Below are 24,122 nucleotides of genomic sequence, written 5' to 3'. Positions count from 1 at the left end.
ATTTTAACAAGGATAGAATTTGGTAGCATACATTTAGCCCCTCAGTCTCTGCAGTGACCAGATGCGTTTGGCTCTTGGGAGTCAAACAGAAAAGAAAACAAATGCCAGAGGAGCCCGTTTTATCTGACAGCATTCAGCTCATACCTTTTTTTAATAAGGAGATGTGAAACCAAGGATAATTTTAGATTTTAGAAAACAGTCTTCTTGATAAAGCACTTTTCCCCCAAGCAAATAGAAATTAAGTTTAGAGTCAGGTTTGAGATGTATATTTTCTGAGCATCATAATTTCTATCTTTGTGTTTCTTCTCCCTCTTTTCAAGCCACTTGATTTTAAACATTGCATGGTGATCTTTTGTTTTCCGTTATCGGATTTACAAAACAAACAAAAATGGTGCGCTCACACGAAATGAATTGCTACTTCCACATGCTTCGGAAGCTAGCTTAGCAAACCCTTGACAATAACATTCATGTTTCTCTCACCCATCAGCAAATTAATGCAGCTGCTGATTTTTGCCTTGCAGTATTTTCCCGAGCAAACTCTGAACCTGGACTGTGCTTAAAATGGGGGGGGGGAGGATTACAAGACGTGGTGCTTGCTTTCCACTTGTGCATTTAAATGTTGCCAACTAACATTATAGCGACTGTATTTTATTCCAGGGTGGCATGTTTGCTGGTATCTCCTTTTTTCCGTGTGTGATGTCCTCTTGCATAAAGCTTGTTTTTCTAATTGTGGGGATATTGCACTTCTGTCATATAAATTGCACTGACTGCCTTATCAATTATTCATAAAAAGTTGGCCTGATAGCATGTTTTTTCCCCTCCATAAATCTAATGATAGCCAGCTTTAGCTGCTTTCTGTCTCTGCTCTCCTGTCTGCTCATTATCACTTCTTAGTTAAGGCTACATTATACGCCTCTTGCAGAGATGAGATATGTATTCTACAGGGAAGGCAAATCTTCGGCTCCATTTATAGAAACCTAGTAATTGACTGGCCATGCAGTGTCATTGAGTTTAGCTGTGAAGCCTCTTGTTCGCTAGTCAAATCACCAGATACTGTCTGTTCCTGGGGAAAAACCGGGGATGGTAATTATTTATCTTGGATAGTTGTCAGATGGAGATGAACTGCAGACTGATTATGGCTTTAATAAAGCAGTCATGGTATTTTTTTAAATCAAGTGAGAGTCTCTAAATGACCATCTCTTAGAGCTTCACCACGAAAGCAGGACTGCTGGGTTATCATGTGAGAATTCTCAATTTAGCTCAAAACGCTTCTATGGAAATTAAGAGTGATAAGGAAGAAAGATGTCTTGACTGGGCATAGATTGTGCCTTCCCCTTTCTGACATAAGATCCTTTCATTATACAATGGCATATATGTTCAGGGGGAACAGGATCTGCTTCCATGGAACGTACAAAGCTTCATATGACAAGTCAGACCATCTAGCCCAGTACTGGCCCATCTAACCCAGTAGTGCCTACTTTCACAAGCAGTAACTCTCCAAGGTCCCAGGATCCCTAAGATCCTTTAGCTGTGGCAGCTAGGACTTGAACATGGAACCTTCTGTATGAAATGTGTTCTGCCAATGAGCTGTGTCCCCTGCTGTGTATATAGTGAATGTTTATGGTTACAAAGCTAGTTTTATCACTATTCTGATTGTGAACTTAACAGATGGGAGTATTTCAGTTCTATGATTTTCTTATCATTTTGTCCACATTTGTATCTGTGTCCTGCAGGTTTATGAGACCAGCAATTGAAACCAGAAACAGATCAAAACTAAAGTTAGATTTAAAAAGACATATCCTATTGAAACAATAATAAGCTATAAAATTTCCTTTTTAATTACCCGTGAAAAAGACTAACTGCACATGACATGTCATGTAATTCTTCCCCAGAGCCATTTTAAAAAACAAATGAAATGCAGCTTCAAGAGATAGTTATTCAGAGCAGAGGAGCACTATGCAGGGGTGCATGCTAACCCCTTCCCCTGCCCACTATTTCTGTGCATTAAATTGCGCACACACAGGGCAGGTTCACCCCCTTACAAGGTTCCAAAAGCATGTGTTTTACAATGAACATACTTAATGAATCGGGGGGGGGATGCTTAGAGTGGGCAAATGGGGTATATGGAAAAAGTTGAGCATCTCCTCATCCTACCCACTTCAACAGTTGCTGTTAGGCTAGAATTACATATTATGTAGGCTTCAAGCTTGCTGAGTCACAGAATGCAGGGATTGCGAGAGCATTTCCTGAAAAGAAGAAGAAGCAGACAGGAAGGCAGACATCTAATACTCCTTAGGGTATTTTTGTCCCCAGTCAGTGTGTGTGTGTGTGTGTGTGTGTGTGTGTGTACATACATACATACATACATTTTGTATATATATGCCTATATATGTATATTTATACATAATATGTATTATGGTTGTGACTTCTTTGACTGTCAATGTTGAACCAGTCTTTCCAACAAAGAATAGCAAGCATTTCCTATTTCTCTACTTTCCTTGTTTTTAAATTTTTATTTTTAAAGACTAAATTTTTTGGAAAAAAAATCTCTTAATGGGAATCCTGGCACTGTCTGTCTTCTCTGTTCTGCAGAAATGTTGAAGGAGTTGAACCAGCAACTCAGAGAGAGAGAGTTTCTTTCGCCAGGGGGAGGGGAGAAATGAGCCGGGGGAGGGGGGAGAAATGAGGACAAAACAGCTGAAACAAAGCAGCAGAAGAGTGAATTATCCCCCCCCCACCCATTCACCTTAGTTGACCTTCACAGGATTGTGAACTTGCATTTGCTGGCTCGGCATGTGAACACTTGCTTATTATGGTGATTGTTATGATTTATGAGGGGGGGCCATATCCACGGATCCCGTATCCGCAGATTCACTTATCTGTGGATTAGGTTCACAAGGTTTAACGGAGAAACCGGAAATTGTGTTTTTTCACTGAAGTATCACTTTTTCACTGAAACATCCATCCATGATCTCTGTTGGGCTCAAAGGACCCTCTGGAGGCAAGGGGAGCAGAGCTTTCCTCAACTCCAGATGGTGGGGGGAGGCGTTTGCCTGTATTCACAGTTTCACTTAACTGTGGGGGGGTTCTGGAACGGAACCCCCATGGATATGGGGGCGCACCTATACTGCATTATGTTGTAGTGATTTATATGCCACTTTTCAACAAAAAAGCAGAATAAATTCCTAGCAGAATAAATGAGAGAAAAAAAGAGAAATCTTCCCTGTTCAGTGGACAGTGGGAGTTGTAGTCTAAAACAGAAAAACTTTCCCATAAATAGCTACTAGAAAAGATACTATGCTGGGTCCAGTAAGAATAGTTCCCCCCCCCTGCTTAAATATAAGAGAACTATCACTAAAAATTGCCTCTGCCCAGTTAGGCAGGAGTAGTTTTCTTCTTGGTTCCATATAGATAACCAGATTCTTTTAAACATTTGTGAAGAATAGTGCAGCATTAGACGCAATTAACCATGAATGTAGTACTTCCAAATTTGGCATTGCTAGCTAATTGTTAATTTGACTGATATGCCCCAAGGAAAGGTTGTATCAGTCCTTACTGAATTTGAACATGAAATAACATTAAACTGAGGCAGGAAGTCAGGTCCATTTCGTTTGAACCAGGACCAATTATTACAACCTAGTTTTAGGTTTGCTTTCAGGCATGGTGGCATCACTGGGGGGGTGCAGGCCGCACCAGGTGACGCACACAAGGTGGTGACACCACTGCTGGCCAAAATTTTTAAAATCTTTCTGTTTTCAAATAATAATGCCATGTTATATATCAATCAATGCGTAATTTCATTCGTAATGCAATGAAACAAACTGTGTTGAAATATCTCTATTCTAGCAAAAGTTACAGCCAAAAAACCAGTGGGTCAGGGCAATGGTACATCACCATGCCCACTGCCCAGGGCATTGCCCCGGCCACTGCTTGGGAGAAGCTTCATTCTAGAGTTGACACGCTGACCTCCTGCATTGGGTGATGCAAACCCCAGTGATGCCATTGTTCAGGCCACATTAGCATTTTGTTGGCAGCCTAATTTCAGTCTGCCTGTGGCAAGTTGATCAGCTGACTGACCACTTGCGCATCAACAGCCTGTCATGAATTCATTGCAAACTCTTTCCATAACTGTTTTGTCACCCACAAATCCTACCTGCTGTGATGACGGAATATGAGGAGGGGGTTTGTCAAATAAGTTTGGAAAGAAGTTCCCAAAATGTGCTATGGAAAGCAACTCTCAGACATCACTGCTAGCTAATGCTACCCAAAATACCCTCCGAAATGGAAAATCTGATTAAAATAGCCAACATTTTTTTTTCTATAATATTAATGAGGTATCCAATGTGTTACCTACAGTGTCGTTTTTCACATGAGGTACGCAGGAGTGTTTACTGCCTCGCAGTTAGACTAATGGATTTTTAGAAAATATTTAAATGCACATAGATATAGGTATCCTTTTGCTGCTGTGCATGGAAATGAAGTACTACAGTACTTTTCTGCCAATTTTGGTGGAAGTAACATTAACCTGAAATGATTCTTGTTATACGAGTCTTTTTGTATGTTTTATTGGCTGCCTCTTAAACTCTGACGGGCTTTCCCTTCATACATTTTGAAACCTTACCCAAGTTTCATGTCCAGCTCAAGTCGAGTACAGTAATCATATGTCTATGCCAAACCTCCTCTTACCAGTGTTTGTGTTGCTATGCGTGGTTTTTTTCTTTCAGAAGTAAGGTAAATTCCTTGTGGCCAAAATCTTTGGCATTTGGGCCCACAATACTAGCACAACCTGAGATTGACTTAGGTATGATTGAGATGGGGTTTGGAAGAGGGGAAGATACTGGAAGGCATCAGTAAATAAAGGAAGCATTGTTTGCCTTTTTGCTCTTTGGGTTGTCCTTTTAATGATGCCTCTGTGGCCAGAATTCGAGAGTGGCATTTGTGTACACAAAACTCTTGCATCTGAGGACAGTAGTATGAATGAGTTTGAGGTCACATTATTTTTCCAGGTATTCTTTAGTTTATTTTATTTGTATAAGCATTTGACACTAAGTAGTTACATCTTTTTTAAATTAAATTTCAGTGCTTGGAAAAGGAAAGACAGAAATAATTGCATACACATAGATCCAAGTTCTGCCTTTTTGTTCACTATTTACAGGTCTGATGAGAGTCCACTGATGCTGGTGGAGATATTTCTGACTTTCCTTGATTGTACTATAGAGAGAATTCACTACCAGAGAGAAGAAGCTAAGAAAGCCATTCAGTTATTTGAAAAATTGGCTTTTTTTTGTCAATGTTCACATTAGGGAAAGAGAACAGGAACAGAGGAAACAGCACCATCTATATTTATTATTAATTTGAAAGTGCCTGAAAATCAGATGCTAGATCTGCTAGGCATTTAAATCATGTTGCTTATCAATACTATTGTCGCCTGTTGATCCAGCTTCCTTTAGCACTCATAGTGAAAGCAACAGAATATTCAAAATGTGTGAAGCAATCTTTGTACCACCCCATTCAGAAGGAGAAAAGAGAATACATGTGATCAGATTGAGGAACACCGCAACCAGAATAACATCAGTAGTCTCTGTTAAACCACTTATGAAGTCTAGGGAATGGTTTAGTGGTTTGATGGAAAGAACAAAGTGTACTATTCTTTTCCAGCTGGAGAGACAGTGCAAAGAATACTTGGAATGTCTTTTCTTATACCTAAGTCAATGAAATACTAGCATAGAAAATAGTTTCATGCTCTTGTAGGCGTTTCTTTTGGGGAGACTTACAGTTTGTTTTGTTAAGTAGTAGCACATATCCCACCTTTTATTGGCTGTTAGACCTGATGTCATGCAACTGCCAAGACTCCTGGAAAACATGTTTTTGTGTAATAAAAATCCATTCTATAAAAAATAAGCTGGGAGTTGCAAAAGTGAGTTAACTCTTTCTAGGTAGGACAGAAGAACCAAATGAAAGGTGATCGGTTTTGTTTCTGTGGCTTTTAAAAAAAATCATTTCCACTCAGCCATGGGTGGGTAGTATAGAATTTTAAATCCTAACTTCAGTCAAATATGTGCACCTAGAATAGTATCCAGTGCTGGTGGTAACTGAAAACCACAATCCCAGTGCAGTCCAAAACTTCATGGGAAGTGCAGTACACACATGAAATTCCCAAATTGATGGGGCACCCCTTAATTAAACTGGGAAGCCATTACACATACAGGAGTGATTTGTGCTCACTGTAGCTCCTGTGTGTGACAGTGCATTTAGAAGTGGCTCTTTTTTCTTGTGGCAATAATGTTGACAGTTGTTTGAAGTCTGAAAAGTGCAAATGCTAAATTTATTATCTTCCTAATACTGCCATACACTAGATACTGTCATATTTATTTTAATTGGTTGCCTTATAAATCCAGTTGGTTAAAAACAAAGCAGTTAATTGAGTGTAATAACTTTTTAATTGGTTGACATCCGTGGCAGCAATTATTACATTTGTCAGAGTTACATTGGAATACAGTATTTGCTCTGAAGTGGGAAAGGTGAAAACTTGAACCTATTTAGCAAGCAAAATCTGGCAAGTCAAAGTAGACGGTTCTCAAAATTCTCTGCATTTTGAGTACATTTGACATCCGTTTTCATGGGTACCACAGCAGCTATGGATGCAGAATGAATATCATTCCTCTGCCTTTGGAGTTTTATCATCTGCTCTTAGGGCTTTCACTTGCTCTAGATGGAACTGCAAATCTTATCCAGGAAATGACAGGCTAATAGCTGCTGTGGCTCGGGCTCCCGCTAGACAGCAGTGAGCCACGCTGCTGTCACACAGTGGTTTGCAAGGTGATTTGCATGACCTCGCTATATTCACTCGAATCTCACAGCTCTCTCTGCTCCTTGCTGCTTGATAGGAAGGGGCAAAGGGGAACAGTTATCTAAATGAGGGCCACTTAGATCTAAATAGGTAGAGGGCAAAAGCTGCACAATCCAGAAACTCTAATAAAATGTTCCAAAGCTCTTGCCTCCAATCATTTAAAACGTCTTCAGAAGCATGTCTTGCTTGAAACTGAAGATAATTCAGATCTTTGGCTCTGTTTTTGCAGCTATTGTACGACTCAAGACGTTCACCCTCTCACACACAAAATAATTTGTGAGTTTTTAAAGCTTTCCTATCAATTTGAAGTTAGTGCAAAGTAAAAACAATTGTTCTTTTGGTCTTCCAGTTTCTCATCTCCCATCTGCTTACATCTGTGCTTCATTCTGCTGTTCATCTTCTTTTCCTCTCTTTGGTCCTTTCACTTTTTTTGTTCTCACTCTTTTTGTCTCAGAGTATTCCTTTTGAAACTTCTGATTTTTATCAGTAAGTGCTCCTATTCCCTTATATTTTCTTTCTAGATCTCTTTGTTCTAGATATTTTACAGTTCTTCATTCTGAGAACCTCTTGCTGTAACAACTGGTCCATGTCCTTTCTCTTGCACACTCCCCTTTCTACTGAACATTCTCCTGTACAGTGTTAATATGGTTTTCTCCTCTCCTCTTTTCCCATCTTATGTTGTCTCTTTCCCTTCCTGAATGGTTTGCTTTTATATTATAAAGTAAGCCTGCAGACAAGGTGTATTTCTTGTATGCCATGCTTGCATGTAGGCATACTTTTATTTGTTGTTGTTGCTGTCATTATTAATATTTATTCCTACTACTAAGACTGCTTCCCTGCAAAGAGTGGGCTGAAGTGGTGGGTCTTCAGGCTGCAAGCAGTAAAAACTGTGAATCGGTGCCCCACAAGAAACAAGGAAAGAGACAACATAAGGTGTCTCCAAGCTGGGACCATCTAGTACAGATGTCTCCAAGCTGGGACCATCTAGTACAGGGGTGTCAAACTCATTTCATACGGAGGGCCACATAGCATTCCTGATGCCTGCTGAGGGCCAGAATTGATGTCATTAGGCAAGAAGTGATGTCATTAAACAGGTCATAACCAAAAATAAACACTTCTTCTCACTTAGGAACTCATTAGCTGCAAATAACAAAAGAGAAAATATATGAATCTGGATCATACTTCAAGATATGGGAGAGCCCCATTTTTATGTGGGCTGCCCTTTCAGCAGTAACACCTCAGCACTACTCAGCAGCTGAAAGCCTGAGGGCCATATAAAAAGCTTCTGTGGGTTGCATCCGGCCCTCGGGCCTTATGTTTGACACCCCTGATCTAGTAGATCCTACAAAAAGGCAATATTCAGGTATCCCTACATTAAAAAGCATGGGAACCATTTTATGGTATTTATCCTCACAACAATCCAGAAACATATGTCTGGAGCGAGCAGGTAACTTGCCCAGATCACCTTAATGACTTCCATGGCACTACTGAGTTCTGAAGTGAGGTCTCCAATATCAAACCAAGCACTTTATCCATTGTAAAATACTCCTCAAGTTGTTCATTTGTGCATGCAGTGACAAACCCTGTTCCTTTGAAAACATTATCTTTATAAAACTGGAAGTCAAACTGTCAGTCCTTAAAATCCAGTGATTAAAATACTGAGCCTATTTTCTTAAGCATTACACAGTTGTATTTTAAACCTTTTATCTTAGTTTTCTTATGCTTTATGCAGTTCTTATCTTCCCCATTCTTCTCCTCTCCCAAACCTATATGTGGATGTTTTTCTGCTGATTGAGAAATCTAAGCATTTCTAGTCCATGAATGGTCTTGGGAGACCCTGATTCTGCAGGATTGCTGAAGTTTAAACAGGTGCAGATCTGATCAGTCCCTTGACTGGGAGACTGCTGAAAGCCTGCAAGAGCAAGATATGGGTTTAATAAATATTTTTTTAAAAATAACATGCAAGCATTTAAAATGGTTCATGCATCCTTGGCAAATGAAAACACGCCATTTAGACAAGAGTGACAAAGAGCCTATAAAATTGAGCCTGTTAACTGAACAAATAGTTAACTATCCTCCAGTGTCTGCAGATGTAGATAAATCTAGAGCAAGAAATACATCCATACATTTTGCCACATTCGAGTGAAACATGTCGTATAATACCAGCTGTGTCCTAGACTCTTGCTTTATTATTATGCAGTAAATTTGATTAAGGAGATCAGTCCTGAATGAAGTAGAGAAAATGTTTAGCGTCTGGAGAGAGACCTACGTCTCTCCCTGATGCATTTAGTACTCCATCCTCCACAGTCTGAGACTCTTGGGAACATTTTATCTGCTTAATTTGTATGTAATTTTGTAGCCAACTGAACACTGCACAGCATAATAGACAAACTGGCTTTTGGTAAAGCTTTCATGCATGTTTATGCCAATGCTGTTCATTGGCCCAGTTTCTTTGTTCCCTCTGTCCTAAGTCTTCAGAGGGAGAGTAGCAGGTCAAGGAGCACTGATGTTCAAAGGACAGCTGGCTCATTCTTCTACTCCTTGCTTAAGCCAGACTTCTTAAACTTATTTCTCCCCCTACCTCACAGCTCTCAGCAGGGAAGCAGATTTGTGATTCAAAATGTGAACTCAGCTACTACAGCATTAGGTTCACCTTCCAAGCTTAGCTTGTCTTTTTATGAAGCAATTAGATCATGCTCTAACTTTCAGTAGTGTAAGAAGCATGTCTGAAAGTTAACTCTGTTTCTGTTGGTTTAGTTCTGGCCACCTCTCTTGTTAACATCACATTTTTTGTTAATCCTACCTCGGCGTCCAATTAGCACCAATATGACAATTATTAGGTAATAGATTGACAAGGAGTATTGAATGAGTAGATTTGCACCAAAGATGCATTAATCTTCATGGAGCTTGGCAGATGCCAACTTAGGCCAGCAATTTTCAACCAGTGTACCACTGCACTTTGTGCCACAGGAGTTTGGGGGAGAGTCATTTATTAGTAGGTCAATTGGGGGATGTGAGCCCCCCCCCCACCAGCAGTGCGGTGTGCCTTGTCAATTGTCACAAAACCCATGGTGTGCCTTGACAATTTTAGTGCCTTGACAGTGTGCTGTGAGATGAAAAAGGTTGACAATCACTGACATAGTCCAAGATAGCTGTTCTCCCGGTATGTCAAACAAGACCTTTCAAATGCTCATCTTCTAGCAGAAAGAAAAAGAAAATCTGCAACACATATATAACTAAACCATTGCATTTTGTAGTAGATGTGTAAAGTGTATGAGACAAATTCATAAAGCTGTTAATAAATATAGGATCTTGTCATGATTTTATCAGGGTTCCATTTTTTTGGCCAACTGATGCAGTGGGCAAAAATAATACCTAGCATTGATTTTTAAAACAATGCCCATAATAGAATTCTAAAAGAATAGCAATAGCATCATATTATAATCTGTTGCTGTAGAAGAGCCCTAACTGGCTTGACTGATTGCCTCACAGCTGTAACCACTTCACTGTATGTATGGAGCATGTAATGTTGTGAAAATCCATTGCTTTATATGCAATACATCAGACTTTGTATGTATCTAAGCATATAAAGAGTTACCAATAAGGGTCATAGATGTGAAATGTTGTTTTTCATTTAGAATGCAATATCCATGTTCATAGCTTAAGGGGCAAGATGAGCCCTGTGTCTCTAATGAAGGTCCTGTGATAAACAGGTATGCGGGGAGTTTAAAAACTAATAAATTTGAAGGTGAAAAAACCCAAATAATTAGCGGTTTAAAATTTTAAATAAGAGGTTTCTTGTCTCTTATTTTCACTTTTTTGAGGATTACTCTACCCTAAAAAAATTACTCAGCTTGAATTGTGTAGACCTCTTTACTGGGAGCTCATTACTGTTAGACCAGCAAGTCTCATAAAGAGCAGCCCCTCCCAAGTATTGTTCTGTGTTTGCCTATCAAAACAAGTTGACAGATCTTATAAAAAGGGGGAAAAGGTGGAACTTCATCTTCACTTAAGATCTTCATCTCTTTTTCTCAGATCTTGGGCTTCCTGTTTCCATTTGATTCAGACGAAACATCCAAAGGAGGAGATCAATATATTTCCTATCTATCCCATTGACTTTAGTAGCATACATCTTGTTTTTTGTTTTTTTTTTACATGAACTGAGATGTCAAATATTTATTCTTCAGTTCATTATGTCCCTTAGCAGGAGGCTGAACTAACAAGACCAGCAGATCACAGAGTCATTCTCTGGGTTGGGCAAATGCATGGAATTGAACAGTCCATGCTCCCCAAGAAGTCACAGGGTGCCTGCTTACACTCTTAGTGGAACTTGCAGCAGCTAAAACAGGGTAAGAGGGATTATACAGAGGCCCTTGACTTGTAGCAATGGAGAATGTTACAGTGAAGGACTGGGCACTGTCTTTTGGGCTAGAACCAGAATAGCTCAGCTGCCTGTCAGAGGCATTTTGCTGTTAATAAAAAAGAAAGAAAAATCTGGAAGGACAATTCATCTCTTAACCTTTCTGAAATTCTGAGAATGGCAGGCTATGTGCCTGTCTTTCAGGTTTGTAAACGACCATTTGCCTGGCTGTCTGTATGACAGTCAGACAGGGAAGCTTTTGTATCTTAGGAAAGAGTTAGTCTTTTTTGTGTTTCTAAGCTGTCAGTATGCCAAAAATTACAGCCTGACTAGTAAAACTGTGGGCTAGTAACTTTTGTGGATTTATTTGGAAGAGTATCAGAAAAGCGGTATAAAAATCCCTTAAATGAATCAATAAGTGGCCGTAGTAAACTTTCTGTAAAAGTGCACTTTGTTGATGAAGAATTACCTTTAGCCTGCGCATCAGGAGCAAACTATTATCCTTTGCAGCAGATTGCAATATCCTGAATCAGAGGTATGATACTGATGCCATCTAGCAAACAAAAAGAACCACCATAGCATCTTCCTAAATTGTCCTCTGCACTTTGTGAAGGCCTCTGTATGGTGCAGAGCTCTTAACTATATCTGTCTAGCTACAATTTTTCAGATGCAGTCTGACTACAGAGAGATTAACCAATTCCAGATGGGTTTCAGGTTGGGCGAACTAGTTTAAACTGGGCTGCTGGGATCCAGGCAACAATGAAACAAAAATTTTAGAACTTTTAACCAAACCCAGTGTATTATTTTAATGATTTTATTTTGAAGTTAGATTTCAGTTTACACCTGTGAGAACATGCTGCTTTGGTGCATCCCCATAAGGCATGTCTTAAAGCTTGGGGGTATGTCAGCATGGAAGGATGCTGGGCCAACTGTTCCTTATTATAGGGCTATTTCACAATACATTTCACATTAGTCACATTTCCTCTGTACAGATGGCTTTGTTTTGAACATCCTGCATTTGTTTTAGCTTGTTCATGTAACTCAAGTGTGTAACTAGAGAACACACCTATAGTGTGTATAGGTAGCTTTCCATAAGTAATAAGAATCTGAGTGACAATGTGGCAAACCTTCAAAAGATAATCAGACAGATGATCAGTCAAAATAAATATGGAATGCAGGTCTAACAAGACCTGTGTAGCTTAGCCATGATCAGAAATTACTATTGGAGATGATGGCGGAAATAACATGCCTAAGTGGGCAATCCTAACTAACAGTCCCTTGTGCAAGCCCAGGGGTGTCGTAAAAGTGACATAAAGCACTTTCGTGCCACCCTTGAGGCAGTTAGCCCAATGCAAAGGACTTGCACTGGCCTAACCGCACTATCGCAGGCCCCAGGGACGGTGAGTTCGCGCCTACCGAGCTCGGCTGGTGCGGGGCAGGTGGGCAAGGAGTAGGAGGTGGGGCCAGGGGTCAGCAATTATGCTGGATCCTATCCCCAGTCAGCCTGGGGCAGTCTCGGGCTGCTTGGATCTGCGTCACCTCTTTAGGTGGCACAGATCCCATTGGGATTGCTGCGGCTGTTCCCAGTGTAAGGGAAATTACTTCCCTTTGCCTTGGGCCAGGCCACAGTCAGCCAAAACCCACACTGGATACAGCGCAGGCCTGCTGGCCTACCTGTTCCAACACAAGTCAGAATTGCACTGTTAGTGGATCAGGCTTAAAAATGACCTTTTCTTTGCACAAGAACAACGAAATTACTCTTTCGGTTACTATCTCTTTGTTTTTGGCTTTAACCAACTAATACATCTACCCCCCCACCCTCAGAACGCAGTACAAAGGGGGTATTTTGCACATGTTCTTTTCTATGTGAATTAAATAGCAATTTAAAATGGGAAAACTAAGAAATCCGGGCACATTCAAGTATTGTTATTTTAGATCTAATCAAATTATGACCAGGGTTATTTTTAAAGAGTTATATTATTTATGCAGTTAAAACAGAAATATAATGTCACCCGTCGTATCAGTTCTTTGTCTGTAGAACCCGAGGTCTATTCATCTCCCCAACTGTATTTTTCATGAATACATGATCTGAAAAAATTGCCTGACAGCTTTCATAAAATTAAGCCACTGAAAATCTCTTCTCCAGCTTGTTTCAACACAGACCTGAACAAACCATGTTGTTGTTTAGCTCCTGATAAATCTTAGGTTCTATTTTAAATCACTTCCTAATTTTAATGAGCTTATCTATCAGGCTTCACCAGCTTTACACGGCAGCCATTCTCCCAGATTGCCTGGCTGATACAGCAAAGTCTGAAATTGTTTATTACACATTATTCTTTAGAAGCAAAACTTTCTTTTCCCTTGGGTTGTTGGGGAAATTATTGATTTCCTGCCACAGTGTGAAATGTTTGACCTTTATAATGTGAGCAGTGATTACCAGGCCAATAAATGACATCATTCTATTTAAACTTTTAAGACAAAGAGCAAAACTGATCAGCTGTTCACATTTTAGGTGTCTGCTGACTTCTCAAACATACCCATGCCTGTGTGCAAAGACATCTAAAATCATAAGAATACAAATGACAGAGTTGGGCAGACATTTTGCTACTATGTTTTGTGCTTCTGGAGAGCATGGGCTTATTCAGATGTACAAGACCAAAAAGAAGTAGTTTGTTGTTAGTCTTAGCAGTTAGTGCATTTTTGCAACTCCATTGTAATTTTAATTTACAAGCTTATGTCCCACCTTTCTGGCCCTAAATGGGCCCTCAAGGCAGCCAACTCCCCTCTTTCCAGAATGTTTATTTCTTTGTGGGGGTTTTGTCCCTTTAAATATGATTGCTCTCAGCAGCTGCAGTTCTCAGTTCTGACTTTTCAACTACTGTATAGCCCAGCCATTTTCAACCACTGTGCCATGTCACACTGGTGTGCTGCAAGAGGTCCACAGGTGTGCCCCAGAAATTTGGGGGAAGGTCATTTATTAGTAGGGCCAATGGGGGATGTGAGCCCCCCACTGGCAGCATGGTGTGCCTTGTTGATTGTCAAAACCCTGATGGTGTGCCTTGACCACTTTAGTTCCTTGTCAGTGTGCCGTGAGATGAAAAAGGTTGAAAGTAGCTGGTATAGCCTCTACCTATTCCAGAAGGTTGCAGTGGCAGTTTGAAAAAAGATAGAAAGGATTATGAAGGAGCTGGAACAACAGTTTCTTAAAGGGACAAAAACTTTCATAACACAGAGTTTCCACTACAGAGGAGATGACTCTTTCGCAGTTAATGCTTCTTTCTACTAAAAGAAGGAGAAATGAGGATGGGAGGGGAGTTGAAAACACTAGCTGCTGTGAAAATTGCACTTTCCCAGAAACAGCAAGTAACAGTTTGAATTGTCAGAAAATGCACTGGGCTTACTACTGATATTCTAGCTGGGATGAGATATTTGGAAGAGTGCCCCCACACTGGATCCAGTAGGTAGGAGAGAAAGTCATTTGAATTCTCTGTAACATTTGAAAATGTGAGATGCATTCCCTATGGAGTGAAATAAACATCTGGAAATAAACATTTGCCTTCCTACTGCTGCCTGAAACACTAGAATGAAACTGGAGAGTCCTGTACCTCCCACTAATGCTTCATTAAAGTCTGGGTCAGGCACATTTTCTGTATTTCAAACAGAGCCCTGTGCTCCACTGTTGCCAAAATAGTGACTTGGCAACAGTTTTTTTCTCTCTCTGTTGTTTTGAGGTTCATGTACTGCTCTCCAGTGGCCGACTGTGCCCTCCAGTGAATTGATGTCAGTCGTGATGAACAGATTGTGCTGTACAGAAGTGAAGATGCTTAGAACCCCTGCAAATGCTGAAGACCCATGTCTGCTAGAGAATACTCTGTGAAGTGGTCCCATTGTCTCGTACAAAGTACACCTTAGCCTAGTTTTAGTGCTATGCCTCTCCAGTTATGGTCATCTGTTTGCACATGCAACTTCTCTGTCCCTTGGAAAATTTGCTTAGCAGCCTTTTCAATCAGTAATCCATCTGACTTCTGGTCTGTTTAAATCCAGGCAAGTCAGTCCATCATAATGGGAGCCGCACTTGTTCTCTGTGTGTGTTTTTAATTTGTTGTGCTGGCTGAGTCAGGCCCTTTCTCAGTTTTCAGATCCAAATGATGCATTTAAATGGTGGCCGTGATCTGTATGCTGCATGAACAGCCGAGCTGCAAGAACTTGCCAATATCAAACTGTCACAGAAGAAGAAAAGGATACAATTTTCTTTTCCCTTTCTGGCGGGTTGTGTAACATCAATAATCTCTACTGGGTATTATGCTCTCTATAAGAGGCTTTTGTGATTGATTAAACACCTTAGCTTTGTTTTTGGTGTTTTAATCAATTGTAGCAGCCGTTTATAGCTTGGTGTATTACAAAAGAGGAGAGATTAACACTTAATTATTCCAGAGAACAATAACTGGGTGGAGTTGTCTCTAATATTGGTGGCTTTTGTATTCTAGTGGTGGCTAAAGCTGAACTGTTTTCTTGCCCCTGTTTGCGTCTGTAGTTCCCAGAGGAAACTTGGTAAGGTTAGGGTTTTATTAATAGATTGAACTGCATGAACATGAAGGTGGTCTAATGGTTACAGCATAACTGGAGGAGCCCTTGGCCCGTGATCAGACTCTCCCTTCCATGCTTCCCCTGCTTAGTGTGGGGAACACTGTCTTTCTCTTTAACAAGTTGTGGGGGGCTCAAGGGCTTTCCTTCTGTCTGCTGAGCCAGTCGGTATGGTTTGTTATGGAGAATGATTCAGAGTTGGGTGTGTTCAAAGCCCCAGTTCAAAATGCTGCATGTTGGCATACATTTGAGATGGCCTTGGTTCAACAAGGCCTTGGCTCAACAAGAATGGCTCCCATCCTCCAAGGAGAACTCAACCATTTCTTAGAAAAGATTGTAAGAGCTTATGCATGCATATCCAGTTGCATATGTGCTTGTGTGTGGGAGGCAGTTTGTGCCAACCAAGAGCAAGAGAGTATTCTATCTATTTGATAGAAAGGTCAGGCATGCAGGCTTCCCTCTCTGTCAAGCACCTCACAAATCTAGAACATCTCATGATGACAGCTTTTATTTTTCTTCTATTGGACAGTTGACAAATTTATGTGGATGTTGAAACACCTGAGCACATTTGAAAGACTGTATACTCAGCAAAGGATTTATCTTAATTTAGTCATAGTCTGTTCCACTGGATGCTAGCCTGTGGAAATCTGGCTAGCATCAAAGCACCATTAACCTAAAGAGTAGCAGTATATCATATATGTATAAATTTGAACCTTTAGACAATTATACATACATATTACTCTGTTCATAAAGTAATGACATTGTTGTCTGAATAAACTTGTATAAATATGAAACCATATAAGAGCTGCACACCCTGAAATACTTGTGTGTTTGCTTAGTAATACCAATCAGTTGAAGTTAATAGGTCTAATTATGTCACATTAGTGTAATATGTATTTCTGCAGCACCAGTTAAGCACCAGGCTTAACACATCTGAAAATCGTAACCAACCAAACATTAACAGCATGGAATACAGTTATGGTGAGTTAGGATCCAAGGAAAGGGAAAAAAGGCATCTGGAATTGGGAGGTAAAGCAGTTTCTATATGCTTTGTAATATTATCCCAAATGTAGAGGGAGATTAAGCCAACAGAAGTTGCTTGGCAACCTAGGTCTTAGCGGTCAAGGCTGTCATAAAGTTGCTGTGTGCTTTGCTCCCGTTTAGAGATGATCTTGGTCTTTCATGATCTTTCTACCAAGAGTTTGCTGGGATACTGAGACACACGCAGTTGTGGTGCTAATTCTGACATGGGTTTCAGTGACCAAGTAACTGGACTTCTCCCTGCGCTAGAGCAATTAATGCTTCTGTGAGAAAGCTGCTGATGGCTGTAACCGTTTAAAAGGCATTTGCTCTCCTTTGCTAACAGACTTTCCTCCCCTTTTCTTGACATTACCAAAATGCATTTTTTTGTCTTTCAGGTATAACCCCAACTTTAGTGTTTTGCAGCTATACCATGTGGCAGCCTTTAAGAACTGGGCCCTTCCCCCCACCCCCATGTATCTTTTTGTCTGATAGTTTCACAAACACTAATGCACACTTCAAATGCAGGCGATATTTTTTATCACCAAATTGTTTAGCACTTTATGCAGGAAAAACCGGTAGGCCACAGTCATGAAACTTCGAGAGGATGGCTGCTGGCTTCCTGTGGCAGAGCTGGTTGTTGTTCCACCCTCCCCTTCCCTCCTTTGCTCTAACCATTTTGTCTGTCTATCTCGTCTTGTATTCAGTTATCAAAGCAATGCCATGAGGGGTTTTCTTCCTAGTTTGTTTTTTTTTTAGTGCCTAAAAGGGAACAATATATTTTAAGACAACCAAATATATACACAAAAATGGCAGGTGTTCTCTTGGTTATTGGCTGCATTCATAAGAATATCAAGCTAAGGGCCATTTAAGCACAGTTCCCCTATTAGTTTGGCCAATATAAAAGCTCTGTAAATGTATCCTTGAATACATTTACAATATGATTCCTTGTACTATATGAAAGATGCAGTCATGAAAAAAACAGATGACCTTTTCTTTTGAAAAGCAGAAGATTTATTTTCCCTTACTTGGTCTCACTATCCAGAGTAGAAGAAACATGGGACTTAAAAATGTATTGCTTCCCTTTGAAAGTTAATCCTATTCCATATATTCATTAATGTTGGCTCATTCTTCTTCTTAATTTTTTTAAAATTTGGTTTGCATTTTTTTTGCATGACTATGCAGAGTAGCAATAAACTGTTTTTTTGTGTCTGGAAACTCTTCTCTTTCAGATCCAGTAATAAAGTCTTTTTAAGTTCATTTATTTTTTAAGATACAGTATTTTCAATTCTTAAAACAAAACAAAAAAAAAACACTATGTTCAGTGAGCTGTAATGAGATTTTCTAGCCATCAGTAACTGACGCCCATTGGAAAATGGTTAATGTCCTGTAAGAATTTCATTGTCTGCTATTGCTAGGTCACCTCGGGACAGTAGCAGAAGTGGTGAGAAGCTGGAGTTGGAATTATCAAATCTCACAGCGGATGTCCTGGAATTACTGCTGGAGTTTGTTTATACAGGTTCCTTAGTAATAGACTCTGCCAACGCGAAAACCCTTCTGGAGGCTGCCAGCAAGTTCCAGTTTCATACTTTCTGCAAAGTCTGTGTGTCATTTCTAGGTAAGCCTTCATACTGTTTCTCTCAGGTCTGCATCTGAACCTTATAAACTTTCCTCCTTTTAGTGGCTCTGCCACAGAGTTTTTGACTGAATACCATCCATAATACAGCAGAACACCATTTGTTTTTAGCTGTACGTAGGGAGCAGTGCAGCTGTATTAAAATCCATTTGATCCTTGCAACTGACTTCAGTGAAATATGTATTAGTATTAAGGGCTGAATAGATGCCCCAAGTCTGCAGAAAGCAGAACTCCCACAAAATGAGACATTGAGCACAGAACTCTGCTCCACTCCTTGACAATTTCTGCTTCAAAACACAGCCTTCTAGTCATTATCATAATTATATGAATACGGGCTATGCTCGGTAAAATCTTACTACTCAGAAGGCTCAGATGAATAAGAATTCCAGTGGTCCAAGGGAGTTGTCCATCACACAGGTAGCAGAAGCTGGATAGAGGATGGAATAAATGGTACTTCATGCAGATACAGGCATCTACCACTTAACAACCTTCCACTTAACAACAGGCTGCATATAAGAAGGTGGTCAAAACATAGCAAAGAAGTTCTTAATGAGTCAGTCAGTATTTCCATAGCCTTTAGCAGAGTGTCTGTTTACACAACAAAAAGGCTCTGAATTCAAAGAAGAGGCAATCTATTTCCTGTAGCCTGTGCAGCCAGCTAGTGTCTGACAGGGAGTGTCTGTTTACACCACAAAGGCACCAGACTGACCTGAATGTTCACTTAACAACCTAATTGCATAACAGTGGAGATTGAAGAACTTATCCCTATTGTTAAGTGGTGCAAACCTGTACTTCATGCATCTGATGAAGTGGATTCTAGTCCTCCAAAGCTTATGCTGAAATAACTTTATTAGTTTAAATCAGTGGTTCCCAACCTTTAGGAGCCAGCAGACTACTGATGCAAAAATTGGAATCGTCATGAACCACATGCAGCCCCCACTCCCCGCAAATACAATTAAATTTGTAATAATTTGAGATGCATTATATTTTTTAATATATATTTGGGAGTTGCTGCTTTTGTTGCAAGCTGTGGGTGCGGGCAGTCCGTTCTCCTCTCTGTTGGTCTATAGGGAAGAGTCTTCCAAGCTTTGTGCTCCCCACGGACCACCAGAGCAGATGGAGAATGGACCGCCCACAGCCAACACTTCAGAGCCGGCTACAGGCTCCATTCTACACCCTCTCTGGTTATGTATGAGGGAGTGCTCACTAAGCAAGATGCTGAAAGTGATCAAAGGCTATTTTTGTTCCTCACGGACCACTTCTCAGGGTCATGTGGACCACCTCTGCTCCACAGACAGTGGGCTAGGAACCCGTGGTTTAAATGAACACTAACCCAATTTTAGACTTTGTTAGTCTTTGTAGTATTTACTGCTACAAATGAACACCGTTATCTCTGAAAGAATCAATGATGCAACAGAACACGTCAAAATTGTTTGCAAGTTGGATAATTCAGCTTTTCATGGTCATGATTTTTTAAAAATTGGTATAGGTTTCTGTTGTGTTTTTAGCACAGGGTCATTCAGTCCTGATTATACCCTTACAGAATGTGTGTGTGTGTGTGTGTGTGTGTGTATATATATATATATATATATATATATATATATATATATATATATATATATATATATTTTATAAGTGGCTCAAGTATGGTTTCCATAACCAAGCTGGGCAGCTTTCCCACAAAGAGGAGCGGCTTCTTAGTTACCTAGGAAACCCCAGCTTCCATATCTTAATTAGAGTTCTTGTAGCTGGCTAGTCATGCTCCCACAGAGCCCCCTGGTCCTGGTGAGCAGATGATTTCTATGGCAAGACAGCTCCTTTAACCTTGTTTCAGCCTTTCTTGCTCTAGAGCAGGGGTGCCCAAACCCCGGCCCTGGGGCCACTTGCGTTCCTTGAAGACTCCTAATTAGGGAACCTCCAGTCTCCAATGAGCCTCTGGCCCTCCGGAGACTTGCTGGAGCCTGCGCTGGCCTGATGCAACTGCTCTCAGCATGACAGCCAACTGTTTGACCTCTCGCTTGAGCTGTGGGATGAGGGCTCCCTCCACTGCTCTCTGTTTCACATCTGTGATGTAGCAGTAACAGCAAAGGAAAGGCTGGCCTTGCTTTGTGCAAGGCCTTTTATAGACCTTGAGCTATTTCAAGACCTTCATTCATTAATATAAGTTCCATCTCTAATATATTCATTTATGTAAATTTATTCAAATTTTAAATGTAAATTAATTCTTTTTTTCCCCGGCCCCCGACAGTGTCAGAGAGATGATGTGGCCCTCCTGCCAAAAAGTTTGGACATCCCTGCTCTAGAGCTTAGAAGGAGTTCAGAGGATGAGATCCTCAAGAAGATAAAAAATCTGAGAATTATCCTTTGGACCGGGCAGAGACATTGCAGGAAAGACAAGGAATTGCCAGTAGCAATTTAAGATGTTCCTCCCAGCTTAATTTGAAACTGGGATCAACAATTTGAGCTATTTAACACATCTTTTTCCCCTACCCGAATTCCAAATGTTGGGTCCCTTGCTCACCTGATGACATTTTCACTTCATGCTGCAGCCTTATTTCATCATGCCCAATCTTCCCCCAGCCTTGTGCCAGCCAGCCACTTCCATCTGCTGTTGTCACAAACACCTCTGTGCTCCAGTTTCCTAGGGAGGCATGGCTGACTGGCGTGGGGCTGGCGGAAGATCAGACAAAATAAAAGAATGCTGCAGCACAGAACAGAAAGCCCTGCGCTGCATGGGGGTGGTTTTTCCAAACACAGCGATCCACAGTTTGGAGACTGCTGCCCTAGAACATCAAGTCCCCTAGAAAATTTATGCCATAGGGCTTCTTTCTCAAGAAACCAGAGGTATAGGGAGAGAAGCCTAAGCACTCAAACTCATCAGCAGGGGTGTTTGCAAATGGTTTTACTTTTTCACAGATTTCATGATTTGAAAGGCAGAAAGCAGTGTTATGTGTTTTTATTCCAAGTTCTCATTTTTATTCATTTTAAACATGTACTAGGTTGGTGATATAGTGTTAGCAGATGCAGCCACAGTGTTATTTCTAACTAGAAAAGTAATGTATTTTAGTTTCTGGAAAATATTTTAAACACCAAAATGTGGTGTTTTGTGTTTTTATGTGTTTTTAACAAAACACACACACACACAACACACACGCGCCCCTTTCTCTACTTGTCAAGGGCATGATGCTCTCTTCACATGCAAACCAGGTGTTCTGATCTGAACGAGTTTGCATTATGAGACAGGTCATTGGAATCTTTTATGAAATTGCCAGTGGCATAGCACTCGCACTTCATTTTTCTCCTGCATCTCCACCACTTCAAAGTGAACGTTTTCACATTTCCTCGCCTCATGAGCTGGCGCATCACCCCATAAGGCAGGCATTCAGTTTCTGATGTGATGGAGAGTTGCAGAATGAGAAAGACCAAGGCAGAACACCCTTCCTCTTCCCCTTAGTCCAAACTGCACACATCTATTCCAAAGCTGAATACTGTGTGACACTTGCTGTGCTGGTGCAGATATCCTTTAATAGCTATCCTCCAGTGTGTTTTAAATTAATAGATTTTATGGGTTTTAAAATGATCCATAGAAAAATCCATGCACATTATATCCAAAGATTCAGCCACTATAACAAAATACATTTATTTCCACTAAATCAATGTGAGATTTTCCTTTCCCACTACTTAATATTTGAATTCAATGAACCATGTTATGGTTCCGAAATAGGGAGAGTTGGCTGTAAGTTTCATTATATATGAGAAACTGGAGTTTTGTATTCTCATTTAGAGAATTCATAAAACATAATTGCTTATTTTTATTTATAGCTCTTACTGAATTGAGTAATATATAGATATAGTGGAATGCTTGCTATATTAAAAGTTTAAGAAAAAGCATTTCAGTTTGCCTCATTTTTCATTTTTGTATTGCAATAAGCTACAAATCTAGCTCCAAAACACTATTTACAGTGTTCCTCTCAGAACTACCAATGGAAGAACTGGTTTGTTTCTCTTGATATCTCACAGAAGCAAATTGGCCCCATGATTTATTTTTCTTATGTATTCAGTCTTTTTCATCTTGTACTCACCCTCGTATGGTTGTAAGAAATCACAATCCTAGAAATTGTGTAGGATGTTCGAAACTGTTCTTCTTTTTCCTATAACATTTTGAGAACTTTAATTATTTTTTCTTTTATTTGCAAAAATCAGACTCTTAGGGGAAAAAGTAGAAGCAGGATTCTCCAGCATATGAGGTTAGCTTTCCCATGCAAACTTAAATTCTAAGAACATTGAAAGCTGGCATCAGGGAGTGTGGGTGTGGAAATACCATCTGAATGTTAATTGGTGCAGACAGCATTGATTAATAAATACATGCCACCTTTTTGATGGGGAGAAAATTACCTCGGAGCATTGTACCATCCTATAGTTGATCCCATAGTTAAGAGGTTGCAACATCTGCACCAGCACTTTAATTGTTTGGAAGAGAAGGGCAGGAGAGTATGATCTACTTATCAGAAGGCTTGTTCAGGTTCCAGTTTTGTTTCCATGACCTTTTCTAAGGTTTGCCTTTCATCTTTTCTTTGTAATCATGAGGACTAGCAGGTTACTTATGCCTGAAGTCCCTGCTGCAGCCAGTTCCTGTGAGTGGTGCAATTAAACATGCTTACACAAAAAGAAACTTGCCAAGCAAAGTACAATTTGCTTCTATGCAGAGCATGTACTATACATTGGTGCCCAGCCCATTTCTGAGCAAGTTGATAATAGTTTCTGCACACTATTTACTGCTAGTCTGACTGGTATGTCTTGCTTACTCCCTTTTTACTTCGAGATGTTTGGTCTTGAATCTTAATCAGACATTCTATTATTAGCATTGGCAGGCCAAGTAGGAACATCCAATCCCCAAACCTTCTTTAGGCATTTGATCTGCTCTTTTTCCCTTCAGTGGAGATGGTGGTGATTTGCCTGGTGGAGCATTCAGCATAGTTCTCTGTTGCCATAAGGCCACAGAAGTTGCAGATCTTTCTGTCCCCAAAAAGAGGAAGCACTGCTTGTGTTATTTTCTTTGAAAGTATGCAGCATAATTTTAACAGAAATCCTCATCGCTATAGCCGGTGCTTTGTGTGATTACACTTACTGTGATGGCCATGGTGGCTTTGGACAACTTGGAAAGATCACTTTCCATTTCAGAAATGCTCAAACCAAAGCTCCAGCCCTGACTTTTGAGATTACCACCCCCGACTTTTGAGATCATAGCTTCACAGACAGCCATAAAGGTTAGAAATGTGCTCTTTTTTCTAAATGGAAGCTGAGATTATCAGGAAATTAGACCTACCACCACATTTTGCACTTTTTGGGGGGGTGGTGCTCCCATAGAATTGTCACATGCCTATAAAGAAGGAGATGCTTGTGGTCAGGAGAGTTGATTTGTGAAGAGGGGCTTAGCCCATTCTTCCTAGAATAGCTTCAACTTGCACACCAGCTGTGCCCCTGCCTTGCGAAAGCAAACCAGACCAGTCACCCTTGTGCTGGTTATATCACTTGGATTATTTCAACAGGCTCTTTGTGGGAGTTCCCTTGAAAAGCATTTGGAACCTTCAGCTGTTTTAGAATGCAGATCAGTGATGCAGAGCCTCTTAGCTGGAGCATGTTACTCCAATCTAACTTGACAGCACTAGCTC

At 40.3% G+C, this 24,122-nt stretch overlaps 1 protein-coding gene across 1 annotated transcript in view; it reads left to right on the top strand.

Moving 5' to 3' along the window:
• KLHL29 (kelch like family member 29) overlaps window positions 1–24,122 on the top strand; it is a 298,936-nt gene that overhangs the window by 204,844 nt on the left and 69,970 nt on the right. Inside the window, exon 5 of the mRNA XM_066639833.1 lies at window positions 18,233–18,432. Coding sequence (XP_066495930.1) covers window positions 18,233–18,432 — 200 coding nt within the window. The remainder of the gene's footprint in view (window positions 1–18,232; window positions 18,433–24,122) is intronic.

The sequence above is a fragment of the Tiliqua scincoides genome, chromosome 1 (genome assembly GCF_035046505.1).
Source record: "Tiliqua scincoides isolate rTilSci1 chromosome 1, rTilSci1.hap2, whole genome shotgun sequence".
In the NCBI taxonomy this organism is placed as follows: domain Eukaryota; kingdom Metazoa; phylum Chordata; class Lepidosauria; order Squamata; family Scincidae; genus Tiliqua; species Tiliqua scincoides.
This window is presented reverse-complemented; position numbering and strand designations above follow the sequence as displayed.